The following is a 15,143-nucleotide window of genomic DNA, read 5'->3' on the forward strand; positions in this document are numbered from 1 at the left end:
GGCCGTCACCCAGTTGGAGCGAGAGAGCATTTTGGTTCCATGCCCACTTGGTTAGATCGAGGAGACCTAAATGTACCCATTTGCTTATTCAGACGGTCCCTATCACTGGAGTATCTTCGATCTCAAGGTCTTAAGATTTCTTGTGCTTCCATCTTCAAATGCCAATAAACACAATAATCTTCAGGGTCAGAGGATAAAGAAAAGGTTCACATTTTATCTGCTTTCAGATGTTGAGATACGTTCTAAGGGATTGGTTATCATTATGGCAGGAACATAATCTGGAAAGATTGCAAGATACTTTATAGTTCATCCTCTCAGAATGATAAGATTAAAAAAGGGATGGATATCATTTCTCTGTAAAGACTGGCGATTAAAAAATTCAAATTCTCTCTGTCCCTATACATGCAAATGCATGGACATACATATATACGTACATCTTTGTGTTTTTGTTGTAAGACAGCCTGTGTAGGAAGCTGATAATTTGTTTCTGCTGCTAGAGTTCTGCTAGTAAACTAACCAATAGGACTAAGTTGTCACCAAGTATGAAGGGGATAAAATCTAAAAATTAAACACCCACGAGTGCGCGTGCGCGTGCTGTGTGTGTTTGTGTGTGTATGTGTGTGTGTGTGTGTGTGTGTGTGTGTGCCTTATCTCCTATTCCATTGTTCTGCAACTTAGAACAAGAACCAGTTACAGACTGAAGTTTGTTACAAACATTTTAACTTACTTGCCATTCACGTGGCTTAATTTGAGCGTAGAGAGCTAAGACCTGCATGAAAGGTAGGCTGACACTTTGTTGTTCTACTAACGCTCAGCAAAAGAAAACAGCCTGACGATAAAGATGTGCATCCCTGAAAGAACCCTGCTAGGCGCTGTGACATCTCCAAACCTAATTTTCTGTCTTGGAAGGCACTTAGGAGGCATTCGGCAATCACCTAATAATCAAGTGAATGAATCAATGAACAAAGGAGTTGCCCTCTAGGACCAAGCAAGGGAACCTATCGCACTGTTGCAGGAATGCTCCTGCACTGATGGGGTCAGTCCTACAGGTCAACGTACAGCCTCCTCCCTGCAATCCCCGCTCCATGACCTCCCATGGTCACATGCACACAGCCATCACTCTCAGACAGGCTCGTCTAGAAGAAAAGATTTAGCCCTTAGCCGGCCCCTTTCTGGGAGGATGTCACCTGGAACATTCCACGAGTTTCATTTTCCCGGCCCGGCAACAGTCATTTTGGAAATACTGAGAAGCAGTGAGAACAGCACGTTTCTAAGATGGCGGGCTTTCCTGTTCTGTGCAGTGTATGAGTGCCTCCTGCCTATGGCTCTGACGTATGGACCGGTTATTTCTGCCTCCTGCTTAAAGATTGTTTTGTCTTTTGGAGAAAAAATTCACTGGTTCATTAAGGCTCCACGGCAGAGGGACAATGACAGCAGCGCACTCAACTCATCCTGGGCTCTTTGCAGGACAAGACGTGGTACACAGTTAACGCTTAATCAATGCTTTCTGCTACTGGTGTTATCATGTTGTAGCTCAAGAAAAATCAAACACAGACACGAACTTCCAAACACACATCAGGAGCTACTTCTATTGTCCTTGGGAAAAACCCCCCTCTGATGTACCCCAGACTGTGTGGAAAGCCCGTTAAGGTGGCCCTTATGTTGATGATTTCAAGCCTCAAATGAGGTTAAAAATCGCTTGATTTGAGCCATGTACCTGAAGTGGGAATCGTGTTGGAGGGGTCCTTGTCGGGGCACCTGATTTCCATTGCATCTGTCACCTGAAATGAGAGGCACAGAGAAGGAGAAATGGATCTTGCAACATAGGAAATTGGGTGAGAAGTGGGGCCTGTATTTGGAAAGCACCCCTTAGTATAGAAAGCTAGGTATCCCTTAAGATCCCTCCCTCTCTATGACCACTCATATCTGAGTGTCCACAAAATCCTTTCCTAAATGCTCCCCATCCTGTCGCCTCCCCTCTAGTGCCTTGACCTTCATCCAGGCCTGTGTTACTTTTCAAAAATAGGGTTTTTTTTTAATGTTTATTTATCTTTTTTGAGAGAGAGAGAGAGAGAGAGAGAGAGATAAGGCTGAGTGGGGGAGGGACTGAGAAAGAGGGAGACACAGAATCCGAAGCAGGATCCAGGCACAGAGCCCGATGTGGGGCTCGAACCCACAAGCCATGAGATCATGACCTGAGCCGAAGTCAGACGCTTAACCCACTGAGCCACCCAGGTGCCCCCTCAGGCCTGTGTTACTTCTTGCCTGGAATATTACAGCATCTACAGCCTTCAGTCCTGGGGGCTTCCTCCCCAGCCTTCTGAACCCATAGAGATGATGCTCTCCCTCTCTCAGCATAATATAACAGTGTCACCACCCCCCCCTGCCCAAATTCTTAGTGAAAGCAGGGATTTTTGCTTGTTTTGTGTACTGTATCCTCGGAGCCCAGAACAGTGCACAGTGATGCTCAATAAATATGTGTTGGTTGAAAAAAAATACATTTCTGCTGTATTAACATCCGCACAAAGTTCATCCCCCTTGGCACATCCTAAGAGGACCCTGACATTCTAAACTACCAGCTCTGGACCCAGCTCTTGCGCTCTCCATGCCTCTGCCCGAGTCTACCTCCATTCCCCCCCTCACCCTCCCCTCCCTCCACGTTCCCACACGCCCATCCACCGGGTCACCCTTGGCCATCCTTCAAGGCTGGGGTTGTTGGTCTTCTTTGGGAAACTATGTCACCTCTCTCCCGTCAGTCGCTTCCTCTGTGTTCCCAGAATACCCACGGAAACTTTAATTAGAGTCATTCCGCGACTGCTGATCGGCTCCACGAGGCTGAGTTCCTTGGGACGAGCAACGGATTTTATCTGTGGCTTTATCTCTTATGCCCGGTATTCCTCTGCCCACCCAGCCGTGTAGCCATTCAACAAATAGTGATGAGTCCCTGCTCTGAATCCCTGCTTGCATTCTAGTGGCACACAGAAGGCTTTCAATAAACGCATCCTGAGGGAATGTGTCGCTGTCTCCTGCCAGATGACAAATACTGGCAACGCTTGTATAGAACTCAGAGCGTACCGACACTATTTCATGTACTTTCCGCGTATGAGCTTATCATTAGTAACAACTCTGTGAGGTGGGCCTGTGACTAGCATGTCACAGAGATGGTAAGTGCCTTGCTCAGTGACACAGAGCCAGTAAGTGGAAGAGCCTGGATTTGAACCCCAGAGCGCCCTGCTGCCTCTCAGGTATATCCTCACGCTGAGGTATCGGTTAGAACGTGAGGGACATGATGATAAATCAAGAGTCTTTCCTGCTGTGTCTCTCAGGCTTTGTGCTGGCGACCCAGGCCGTCGTCTTTGCCCCTGGCGGGGAGGGAAGTAGGAGTGAATTCGTCTCAACTCGTCTCGGTCCGCAGTCCTCTGAGAGTGAGGACATCAGCCTTGAAGTGCTTCTCAGCTCCCCAGAGGAGTGCAGGGTACCCTATCTCATCTTGACAGGAAAGATCAGAGAAGGACTCCTGAGACAAGCACCAAGGGAGGCGTGAGGAGGCACGAGGCGGCCCCCACGGGCGTGCGCCAACCTCAAAGGCCTTCTGGCCTCCATGCTGTCTGGTTTCGCGCTTCACCGCATTCCTCTGCTTTTTCTTAACCTTCTCCTCAGATTAAGCCCTCAGGTGAGTTTAAAAGGACTCGTCGGTGATTTGGGGAGAGCCTGAGGATTCTTGGTTTATGTCAGAAGAAAACAGGGAGCAGGCAGTGCTGAGCACCCCACCACGCCCCGTGAAGCCTCAGGATGCTGGTTGCTGAGGCCGTTCTAAAGACAGAGATAGGGGTTAAGGGTCCGACTTCGGCTCAGGGCACGATCTCACGGTTTGTGAGTTCGAGCCCCGCATCGGGCTCCGGGCTCCGGGCTCTGGGCTCAGGGCCTGGAGCCTGCTTTGGATTCTGTGTCTCCTTCTCTCTCTGTCCCTCTCCCACTCCCACTCTCTTTCTCTCAAAAGGAAATAAAGATTAAAAAAAAAAAAATCAAAGACAGGGACATAGGGCCGGCCTGCTTCAAGCACGAACGGGGCGGTCACACACCTGACCCTTTGACCCTTCCCCGTGGGCTCATGGGGTTCCAGGGAACCACGTAGAAACTTCCAAAGACTCGGCAAGGGGTACCGCCCCTGGTTCATTTGCATGTTTGTCAATCACAGAAAACCCGAGCCTACCTCAAGCTCCTCAGGAGATTTTAGCAGCCTGGGCAGGTAGTTGCTGTTCTTGTAGGTGAACAGAAAGGGATTCTCCTGCAGAGGAAGGTAATACGTTATAATCATGACCCAGAAATCTGTATCGTTTAACCACCAGGCTTTCTCACACAGCAATGCCTTTGGTCAGTTTGGGACGCTCATAGCATCCTTGAAATGATGAGAAAACCATCATCTGGCTTTTCTTCTCCGTGCTGCTCGTTAGTTCTCTGAGAGGGCTCACTAATGCTTTGAAATGTCCCCTTTGCCACAGTCAGCATCTCCTGCTTGTACTGGAGTTTCATGCTACCAGGCGAAGTACATATATTTCCACAGAAAGGGAACTGAATTTTAAGCTTCCTGGCAGCCAAGGCAAAGAGGGAAACAGGGCAAATGATCTAATTCCTACAGCCCAGTAAAAAAACAAAAACAAAACAAAAACAAAAAACAGAAAACCCCCAAACAACAACAACAACAACAACAAACTTACCAGTTCAGTAAGAAAGCCCAAAACTGGACTCACATTAAATGATAAAAAGAATTCTAGTGATTTATGTTCAGTGTTCCTTTTCTCATTCATTCACTCAGCAGCACTAACTCTATGCCTACTACATGTTGGGCGTGTTATTCAAGATGTTCATCCTCACATTTGGGACCAGGTAAGCTGTGGCTTTGGTCCTATGCCCTCCACAGGTGTGGAAGGGGCCTCAGTGCTGCGGACGCGGCTCTCCTGACCCGCCGGTGTAAACCTTCAGCGTGTCAGGTGTGCAAAGCTGTGCCCAGCCTCGAAGAGCCAACCCAAGCCTCTGATGGGGCTAATGTCTCATCCAGGGAAGACCCCACTTCACAGCAAAGCCCAGTTCTTCGTGGCCCCATCTCGGTCCCCAACTCAGCAAGGGATTCCCTCCCGTCCCCAGTTCTGGCCTACCTGAGAGGGACATTTCACGGGACTTCCCTCTCGTGCACTGAATGGCTCATCTTTCTGTCCTGCTGGCTCCATCTGGAAAAGGAGGTGATCTTTAGAACAGAGAAGTCTTGCATAGGTGGCCGCATCCTGGGGTGCCAATGACAGAGACTCATTTGCCCAGCATCTCTCAGAGTGTGACCCTGGGCCAGCTGGCGGCACCAGCATCACCTGGGGACACATTAGAAATGCAAATCTCCAGGCCCAACCCAGACCTACTCAAGTCAGAAACCTTGGGGTGGGGTCCAGTGCCGTGCATTTGAACAAGCCCTCCAGGAGGTCCCAGTGCAAGCCCCGGGTGAGGCCCAGGGCACGGGAGGATTCAGTGATGCCCAGCCCACCCCTCCTGATGTTAGGGAGAGAGGCATGGAATGCCAGACAGGCTGAGCTGGGTCTGGGACCCCAGCGCTGACGAAACTTCCCTCTGAGAGGAGAGCGGGGGGGGGGGGGGGGGGGGGAGGAAGGACAAACCCTTGGCTCTTGTGTAAAGCATGTGTCCTCTCCCCTCGGCTCCCCTTCCCGTGGTGTGTAAGCCCGCGTCCAGGAGGCAGGAAGAGCCTCTGTTACCTGAACACTGCTTACGTGGCCGTGAGTGAGACGAGCTATGGCTTCTGGCTCAAGTCCTAGGTCTTTAATCAGAGGAACAGACGTGGGGCACAGCCCAGCCCCCACTCCCAAACAACTTGAACATCTAGCGGTTCGGCAATGAGCAATGGTGGGCTTAGTGCTGATCTAGGCAACTACTTAAATGATAACCGGAGCCCATGGAACAGCCCCATCAAATAGTGTGCGTGTGTCAGCAGGGGCCCCAGCAGGTGATAAACTGATGTGAATGTGCTCGAGGGAACACGGGAAAATGAAGGCAGTTGAAGAATTCAGTGGGGGGAAGGCTTTCTTTCTTTTTTTTAAGTTCCTTTTGTTGGGGCGCCTGGGTGGCCTAGTCAGTTGAGCCACCACCGACTCTTGATTTTGGCTCCGGTCACAATCTCATGGTTTATGAAATCGAGCCCCACGTTGGTCTCTGTGCTGACAGCATGGAGCCTGCTTGGGATTCTCTCCCCCTCTCAGGCTCATGTGTGCTCTGTCTCTCTCTCTCTCTCTCAAAATAAACATTTTTTAAAAGTTCCTTTCATTATCTTTAAATGCTTATGATACTCTTGAAAGATACCACAGCTTCGAGAGAAGACACATTTCCTTTTGCACTGCTATTTTCTCCCATTTGGGAGCCTCGTGTTCACGGTCAGCCCTACTGCCCACAGGTACTAGACTCTCGGGCACCTTTGTCCCTCACCTCCCTTCCAATGACTTGACAAGAGGCAAGAGGCTATGGGATGGGGCGCTCTGTCTGGCTCAGTCACAGTCCGCCATCCTCCACGAGGATTTTAGATTCTTCAGCAATATCTTATCCCAGCATCTCGCCATAAACAAGAACCAGGGAAAGAACTTTACCCTTCTTGGGATTAGCTCTTCACCCAAATGGACAAAGTCAGATAAGAGGGTGTAATTGACCTTTTGGAAAAAGGGTGGCAACCTTTTAGCTCGAAGGCTGGAGGAGGAACTGGGGTCCCTACCTTCTTTCAGATTTATTCTGATGGTGGGCACTCCTGGAAATGGGAGGTCCCGCCCACAATGTTCAAGGTTGCTCTGAAAGGGAGTGTTCAGTGACCCGTGTCAATCTGGCCTGCCTTCTTCCCTTCTCCAATCTCTCAAGAATGTAATCAATAAGAGAGTCTGGAAAGAAGCTCTGAGAGAGCCACATTTAATAATTCTGGTAGAATGGATATAGCAGAGCCCATTTTTTAAGGACCTTAAAGAGAGGAAATTCATAGGCTTGAATAAACACTTTCCTTTAAGAGCCTTTCCTCAAATGTCTCTTTATCAGTCTCCTACATCCTTCCCACTCCTCTAATGCCCTTTACACCTGCTTGGACCCTCTACCCTCCTCTGTGCCCAGGCAGCATGGAGAATGAGGCGGCCAGGCCAAACATCCCCTCCCACTGTCCCTCCGCCTGCCACCCTGTGCCCGTGTACAAGTTCACATGCACTCCAGGGACAGTGGGGGCTGGTCTCTGTGCTCTCGCTCCACACCTCAGTCCTGGAATCACCCACATCTCTTCTCCACAGCCTCCCTGCCACACTGGAATTAACTGGAATGTGGGAGGGATGACCTTAGACATTCTCTCCCAGGAGAATTCCCACTCAGCTGAGCAATTCCTGAGGGAATTTCAGGGCTTGGCATGCAGTGGGGGTCTGTGATTGCTGGAAGGATCCAGTTCCCCAAAGGTGGGTTTCTTCAGAACTAGTGTTGCATAAGAATCGTCAGAAATTACTGAGGAGGCGGTGATGGGGGCAGAAGGGACCAAGGGAATGAATTATGTCTTCACAAAATCCCCCAGCTCTGTGTCAGGAGCTCAGCGGCAGTCTGGGGGCACGTTATGCTAGGGCGGTTCCAGGAGTGTTTCAGAAGTGAGGCTGCTCTCTTGCAGGTATCTGCAACTTTCCTTTGCTGGCCCTCACTCAGAGCTTACATGTACCCTGGGGCCTGGCCAGGGAGAAGAGCTGCGGGGCTGGCCTGCACAGCCACCCCCACTGTGGTGTCTGGGGGCATCGTGGGGGAGAAAAGTGGTGGAACTTGGGCCCCTGTGGTCACAGCGATTATGTTGGACCCTCTCTGCTCCCCACATATGAGAGTGGCCCTCATTCCAGGCCCTCTGTGTCTGTGAACGTGGCCTTGGATAGACCTATCTGGCTTTCATCTCTGTGGTCTCAAACCCAACACAGCAGAGACTCAAGGAGATAAAGGCAGAGACACGCCTGCCCTCCTTGTGTCCCTAGGAAGACACAAGATTGAACCCAAGGGTGAACCACTCGTGCGTGCTGCTAAAGGCCTCTGAGGCTCGCTGAGGGTCATCACACACCTCTGGCAAGGAGGGAAAAGAGAGGCCTAGAAAGACCACACGATTCGCCTCACGATACAACCAAAGACACAGGTGTAACCGGAACTCAGGGTTTCTGGCTTTTTACCCAGTACTTTTGCCCAGACCTGGTCGATTCCTCATTTCTTATGCACTAACCCGTGCCTGCAGGAGCTGTCCACTCACTCTCGCAGCTCTGCTCACTCTGGGAGCCACGGATGGTCTGGCATGTCACCCATGAGGAAGCCAGGAGAGTGACACATCCAGGGAAGCCCCTCTTTCTCTGCTGGCCTGGCTGTCCGGACCTCGAGAACTCTCATTGGGAAATAACTAGGGGTTGGTTGGACAGGACTGAGTGGGGGTAACTGCCCACCCAGGAAAGCTGCCTCCTCCTCCTCGGAGCCCTTGTGACACCTACTATGTCATGGTCCTTTGGCCTTGAGTCTGTTCCCATCTGTGGGCCTGCTCGGCCTCATCCTTATCCTCACCCTCAAGTGGGTTGTAGGACACTGGGGTGCCGGGTGCCTGTGTCAATGTGCAGGATGACACTCGGGCTCAATAAAGGCAAAGATTGTCACTGTTGCCCCTGCCACCAATGACGACCAATAGCAAGGTGAAGGGGTAGAGAGGGAGAAGGAGAGGGAAGAGAGGGAGGAAGTGTGTGCAGGGGAGGGAGGGGAGGGAGAGGAGGGAGAGGAGCCTTTCCCTGGATCTGTTCTTTCTGGCATTCAGGGTACATTATTCCTTCCCAGGGCCTCCTTATCCTCAGGTTTCCTCTCATCAGACCAGCCTCATACTGCCCCTTGCCAGTGCATTGCCTCTTCTCTTCTCCATGCCCTTTGCTCACAAAAGTCCTTTTGCCTGGGAATGCCCACCCTGACCTCCTCCGACACACCTTACAAAGCCATTTGGAATCCTGTCCCCATGGGATCCTCCTGACCTCTCGCTCCTATCGTTGTTGGGTACACAGTCCAGCACATCACTGCTGGCTGAGGTCAAGTTCACTCTTGTTCTTCTGGGTTGCCTGACCTTTCCAGCTACACCCTAGGTTCTATGAGGGCAGAGGTCATCTGGTGTGTGTCCTGTATCCTCCTAGGACCCAGCCTAGGGTGGGGCATGTTGTAGGCGCCCTTGTGTTGCTTGGGGGAAAGCGGACATAGAAGGAGGAGGAGGTTTGGCTGAGCTGGAATCAGTCCTTCTCCCCCAGAGAGAGGGTGGAGGGGGCTTAGCTCCTGCAGGAAGGGTCACATTCCTATTCTCTGCCCTTCACAGGAGATGGGCAGCAAAGTGGTTTCCTGGGGGAAATATCCTGCCCAAGGGTTAGGCCCACTAAAGGATCCTTATTCAAAGAAATCAGAAAAGAAATCATTGCCTTCTCCAAAGGGGAGTGTGAGTTCCTTGCCATGGGCCATCTGGGGACCTTGCCTACTGTCCTTGCTCCTGGCTAACGTGTGCCTGTGTGTGGGCTAATGAATGCAGTGGCTCACGGTCTCGGCACAGCAAACCAACTGAGGAAAGGGAGAGAAGTTTCCTAACCAAGAACAAGGACAACCAAGTTCCCATCACTAGAATTCTAAAAATAGGGCAACTTGGATGGGGAAACAGTGGCAAAGTCAGGTCTCCGTCCAGTGCCCTGGAAACGTTCACAGTTTTGAGGTTCTATCCCACCCACTGACTGAGCCCAGCTGGCCCTGGGGGACTTTCGTAGTCTGGGGAAAGCCTGTCACAGGTATAGTAAGAAGGGCCAACACGTGGTGAGTCCTCACTGAGGGCCAGTAGGGCCAGGAATAAGCCGTGCACAGGACACGTGTTGCATCAGGGGTTATGAAAAGGGTTTTGCAGAACGGGAGCTGAGACCTTGTATTCACACGGCTCGTGAAGGGTGGAATTAGGAACGGAAGCCAGGTCTTCTTCACTCACAGTCTACGCTCATCACAGCCACCACCCTGTGCCTTTGAGCCACACGATGGTGAGGGAAATCTGGGCTGGAACTACTATGTGAGCCCAATCCACAAGCAAAGTGGCCTGGGCAGATGCGGAGGAGATGCCCGTGCCTCTGTGAAGAACAGGACTGCGGTAGCCCAGCCCCGGATGGGAAGGTGAAACTCCCAGGAGGTCAGACCTGGGCTGTCAGCAGGTGCGCGCAGGGCCCCTGGTGGCTCAGAGTCACCGTCTGGGGTCCTGTGGGCAACCCGGAGCCCCTCCGTCCGAGCAGGGGGCATAGTGGGTGTGGCGGTGGAGGTCCTGCCTCTCTTCCTGTGTGCAAAGCCCCAGCTGGCACGGCAGCCCCCCCACCCCCCGCGACCCCCAGCCACTCACCATGCTGCTCCAGAGATTCAAGGCGAGTGTGCTGGGATCCTGGAGTGGTTGTTCCCCCTGAAACGGAACCAAATAAGAACCTGCTTTTGCCCCTTAGGATGGGGTGGCCTGCCGCACACTTTGAGCCTCCCTGGCAGAGATGGCGTGGCCCGCCAGACTCTCTCTCAGCCCCAAGTGCCACCATTACTGGTAGGCACTTAAAGGACCCTGTCTGAGGTCAGGCTCAGAGGTGAGGGTCTGCAGGGGCAGGTCAAGGGTCTGGCCGCTCTTCCCTATCATCAGGTTGTGCATACGGAGCTACACGGCAGAAGGAGCAGGTGACAGGGAAGTGAATCGTGTGTTCTGAGTGGGGGTGGGGGGATGGGAATGAATACTCCTCCCCCTCATTTCCAACCACTATCTGGACATCCCTGAAGCCCTAGAGGGGGCACAGGGACTCCAACAGGCAGGATCCAGGAGCCTGGAGGGAGGGACCATCCCAGACGCTAAGGCCTCAGACCCCTTGCCGAGCGTGCACGAACCCACCATGGTGCTCATGGTCCGAGCAGCCCCGGGGGGGTGGGGGGGCAAGAGGCATTTGCCCAGTGACCTGGGGGAAGGGTGGGGGCAACTCCAAGTCCCCTCCCTTCCAGGGATGGGTGTAGGGTGTGCAGAGGGAGGAACGTGGTGTTCTGCCCTGAAAATTCTATCCCGAACAGTCACAAGAGCTCGGAGGAGCCCAGGGCTTCCCAGACACAGGTGCCGCTCTGGGCTCCATACGTGTATTTACTCAAGCAATCCTGACAATCACCCTAGAGGGAGAGGATATTAGTAATGGCCCCGAACCCGCAGATGAAGAGCCAAGGCACACAGGGTGCAAACAACTCACCCGAGGTCACACAGCTGGCCCATTCCAGAGTCAGGACCTGTCTGGCTGGTAGAGTCCATGCTCTACCTTTAGGCTGTTGTGCCTCTAAGAACCCGCCTCCTGGGGCCACCCAACCCCGTGGCAAAACCGCCAAGAAAGCAGAAGAGAGTACCGCGGCGTTTCTCCCCCGGCACATGCTGGGCTTGAGGAAGCCCGGCTTCTGTGGAGGGAAGAGGGGCGGGGGGAGGGCTGGTCCCACCTCCTCGCAGCCCCCCTCACTCACCGAGGGTAGGGTCTGGTAGAAGAAAGGCTGGAAAATCACTGCGAAGGACTCCTCCTTGTTGTACTTGCTGGAGGCCAGGAGACGGTCCCAGCTCTCCTGAAGGAGGGAGCAGAGAAGTGTGCCACCTGAGTCCCGGCAAGGCCAGGCTGCCCCATCCTCCCACCAGGGAGTTCGGAGCAGGTCCCCGGGTCAGAATCGCCCCTCTGTGCGGTTCTGAATGACATGCTTTTTGGAAGCTCCCCCTGGTCTCACACTTTGGGGCCCTTTGATGAACTACATCAGGGTTTCGTTTTCCTCTGAAGCCTCAGCATCACGTAATACCAGAGATGAACCTGAAGTATATTCTCTGGGTGATCGTGAAGTGCACCCCAGCCCAGCACGAGCTGGGGCCCCCACGCTCTCCTCAAGGGCGGGGTTCCGTGGAGGGATGTGCTATTGACCACTCCAAAATTGTCGTTTCCAAAGTGAGAAGTGCCGTATATAACTTCATATAGGGCTTTCTTCTTAAATAAAAACCATCATGTTAGAGGCGCCTGGGGGGCTCAGTGGGTGAAGCGTCCAACTCTTGGTTTCGGCTCAGGTCATGATCTCACGGTTTGGGAGTTTGAGCCCAACTTCGGGCTCTGTGCCGACAGTGAGGAGCCTGCTTGGGATTCTCTCTCTCCCCTCTCTCTCTCTCTCTCTCTCTGCCCCTCCCCACCCTCTCACAATAAGTAAACTTAAAAAAAATTTTTTTTTAAATCATGTTAACACGCATCAGGAGGAACTTGTGCTTTGAGCTGTTTGCTGGAAGGGACGATGGCACCCACTGAGCCATCCACGCTCCCTTGGGTCTCTTCTCTAAACCAGAATGCTCATCATTAGGAATCCTGACTTGCCCATGGGTTGTGGTCTGGGGAGCAAGCCCACCCTGGGCACCACCAGCTCACCAGCCAGGGACGTGTGGTACAAGTGGTGATGACAACCAAAGGCATTTCAGAATGAATCTGCAAAATTCTCCTTGATCTTTTTTTTTTTTCTAACTTTATTTATTTTGAGAGAGAGTGTGAGTGGGGGAGGGGCAGAGAGAGAGGGAGAGACAGAATCCCAAGCAGGCTCCGCGCTGTCAGCTCAGAGCCCGACACGGGCTGAACTCATGAACGCGTGAACCATGAGATCACGACCGGAGCTGAAACCAAGAGTCAGACACCTGACCGACTGAGCCACCCAGACACCCCTTGATCTTTTACTTTAGGTTCCACCACCGCCCCCGCCCCCCACCAGTATTTTAGTCCCCACTGTGCTCAAGAGAGTACCGAAGTATGGCCAGAAAGTGAAGGAAGGGTAGCTCTCTTTGGTCCCTGACTCTTAGTCCTGAATTTATGGAAGAAGTTCGACATGAACAAGTTTGCTCCCTCCTTGTTCCTACCACCCCCGTTCTCCTCCGGGATCACCTGTCCCTGTGGGCCAACAGCCAGTGTCTGAGGGTGGGCTCACCTGATAGGACCACTGTGTCACAACCTCGGAAAGCTTCACGGTCTCCCCTGAGTATCTGCAGGGCTCTTCTGCAAGGCTGCCGGTTAAAACAAGCCAGAGATGAGAGCGTGGTTGCGATGTTGGCTATTCATGCTGTCCGTGGGGGAAGAAGGGAGCTGGTGGGGGGACCCTGGAAGTTGCTTAGGGAGTACCGAAGGAAAAGTTGGAAGTCTTACAGGTGTAGGAGGAGGAGGCACACGTCGGGGAGGACGAAGGGTAGGGTCGTTCTCATAGGGCTGAGGGACACGAAGTGCCCCGTGCTGTGCCTGACACATGGCAGCTAGTCAAAAAAATGCTGGTTTCATTTCACTTCCCTTTTTACCTGAGCTGAGTCCCTTGGTGCCAGTGAGAAACCACCAGAGCCTCAGAGAGATCCACCAGGTTCACAAACGCTTTGGGGACCTAGGAGGATACGAGGGAGAAGGTGAGCATTTGCAAGGTCACCACCATTGCTGCCCAGGGGCTTCTCTGGAACCCTTGGTTTGAGCCTGTTTGGTGTGTGGTTGAACACGGCAGGCCTCTCCTTGGTTAAGTACCTCCTCTGGGACGTGCTTGGTTGGGGTCTCTCCAAAGCTGCCGGCACTGCCACCGTGGAAAGGTGTCATTCACCATCCCCTGGGGGGGCAGAACACCGCCCCACCACAGTGTCAACAGGGGAGTAGGACCTTGGTGGCAGCGGGACTGTAATCCTGACAGAAAAGCCGCCTCCCGGGGGATCAAAGGGTTGGGGTGAGAGCCACAGAGCTCCCCTGCTCATCATGGTCAGGCCGGAAAGGGAAGGCCCTTGGGCTGTCACTGCCTCAGACTCAGAGGCCTTAGGAAAGAGGAGGGCCACTGAGACCCCAGTGCTCTATCCCTTCTTCTTCCAGAAGTCTTGCTCAGAACTCTTCTTGGATTGTGAAGAGCTATATACCTGACCCGGGTTTTTCTGAAAAGGCAAGAAGACTGGCTTCTCCACTTTGCTTTTCCCCTGGGTCTTGGTCTCCCTTCTGAGGCCACTTTCCCTGTCTCAGTGGAGGCCACTGGAGAATAAGCCGGAACCTGCCCCATCAGTCCTTGGAAGAGCAACTTCCTGCCGGCTGCCCGAGGAGTCTTTGGGGAAGGGAAACTCAGGGCCCGTGGTCCCGGGGAGCTGTAGTCTCACCTCCTGGTGCAGGTAGTCCAGCACTCCAGCTAGCTTGAGCAGACCTCCCGCCGCGTGCCTGTGCTGGGAGAGGAGAAGCGTGCTAAGGGCAGGTGGGGATGGGCCCAGGGCACCAAGGATGTGCAGGCTCCTGCCGGCCTGCCTCTTTCTCTCCCCACCCCCTATCGGAGTCCTTAAATCCAGGAATAATGGTGTTCCCCCTTTGGACCCGATTTTCTTCAGATAAAACTTCTTCCATCAGCCTCTGGGAGGAAGTCTGGTCCCAGGTTTTTGCCCATTCTCTGACTTCCCCAACCCATCATCCACCAAGAAAAACCAGACTCTCTAAAATGGGAAGTTCCGTGTCAGGGAAGGGCAAACCAAGGTCAGGGCCATTCCAAAGCTCTCAAGGAGGGAGGGGAAACCAGACTTATTCACAAAGACTGATGGAATCCCTTTTATTTTTTTAAGTTTATTTATTTATTTTAAGAGAGAGAGAGAAAGAATAAGTGAAAGAGGACCAAGAGACCATCCCAAGCAGGCCCTGTGCTGTCAGCAGAGAGCCTGATGCAGGGCTTGAACTCAAACTGTGAGACCATGACCTGAGCTGAAATCAAGAGTCAGATGCTTAACCCAGTGAGCCACCACAGTGCCCCTTCCCCCCTTTTTAAGTTTGAGAATCACTTTCATCTGAAGAAAATCAGGTCCAAAGGAGGAACACAATTACCGCTGGATTTAAGGACCCAGATGGGCCTCAAAACTTCTGCATGGCACACTTTTATCAGACCTCTCCCTGCCACATGGGTCCCCAGGGAGAAAGGGCTCAGGGAGAGAATCCGAGCCAACTCCTATTACTGAGTATTTAAAGACACCTCCTACCCCACCCAATTCTTTGTAATGAAAATATATAAACAAATGACAAGACCTCAAAAATCAACCCTGGTTTACC

General features: G+C 52.6%; 1 protein-coding gene across 4 annotated transcripts in view; it reads right to left on the reverse strand.

Annotated features, from left to right (window-relative positions):
* The window catches only part of PLB1 (phospholipase B1), a 143,479-nt gene that overhangs the window by 71,134 nt on the left and 57,202 nt on the right, over positions 1-15,143 (reverse strand). For all 4 annotated transcript variants that reach the window (XM_047853240.1, XM_047853239.1, XM_047853238.1 and 1 more), the window contains 8 exons: positions 14,216-14,278; positions 13,394-13,473; positions 13,033-13,108; positions 11,557-11,652; positions 10,427-10,483; positions 5,157-5,228; positions 4,214-4,288; positions 1,718-1,781 (listed from right to left, as the gene is read on the reverse strand). In XM_047853240.1, coding sequence (XP_047709196.1) covers positions 1,718-1,781; positions 4,214-4,288; positions 5,157-5,228; positions 10,427-10,483; positions 11,557-11,652; positions 13,033-13,108; positions 13,394-13,473; positions 14,216-14,278 — 583 coding nt within the window. The remainder of the gene's footprint in view (positions 1-1,717; positions 1,782-4,213; positions 4,289-5,156; positions 5,229-10,426; positions 10,484-11,556; positions 11,653-13,032; positions 13,109-13,393; positions 13,474-14,215; positions 14,279-15,143) is intronic.

The sequence above is a fragment of the Prionailurus viverrinus genome, chromosome A3 (genome assembly GCF_022837055.1).
Source record: "Prionailurus viverrinus isolate Anna chromosome A3, UM_Priviv_1.0, whole genome shotgun sequence".
NCBI lineage: Eukaryota > Metazoa > Chordata > Mammalia > Carnivora > Felidae > Prionailurus > Prionailurus viverrinus.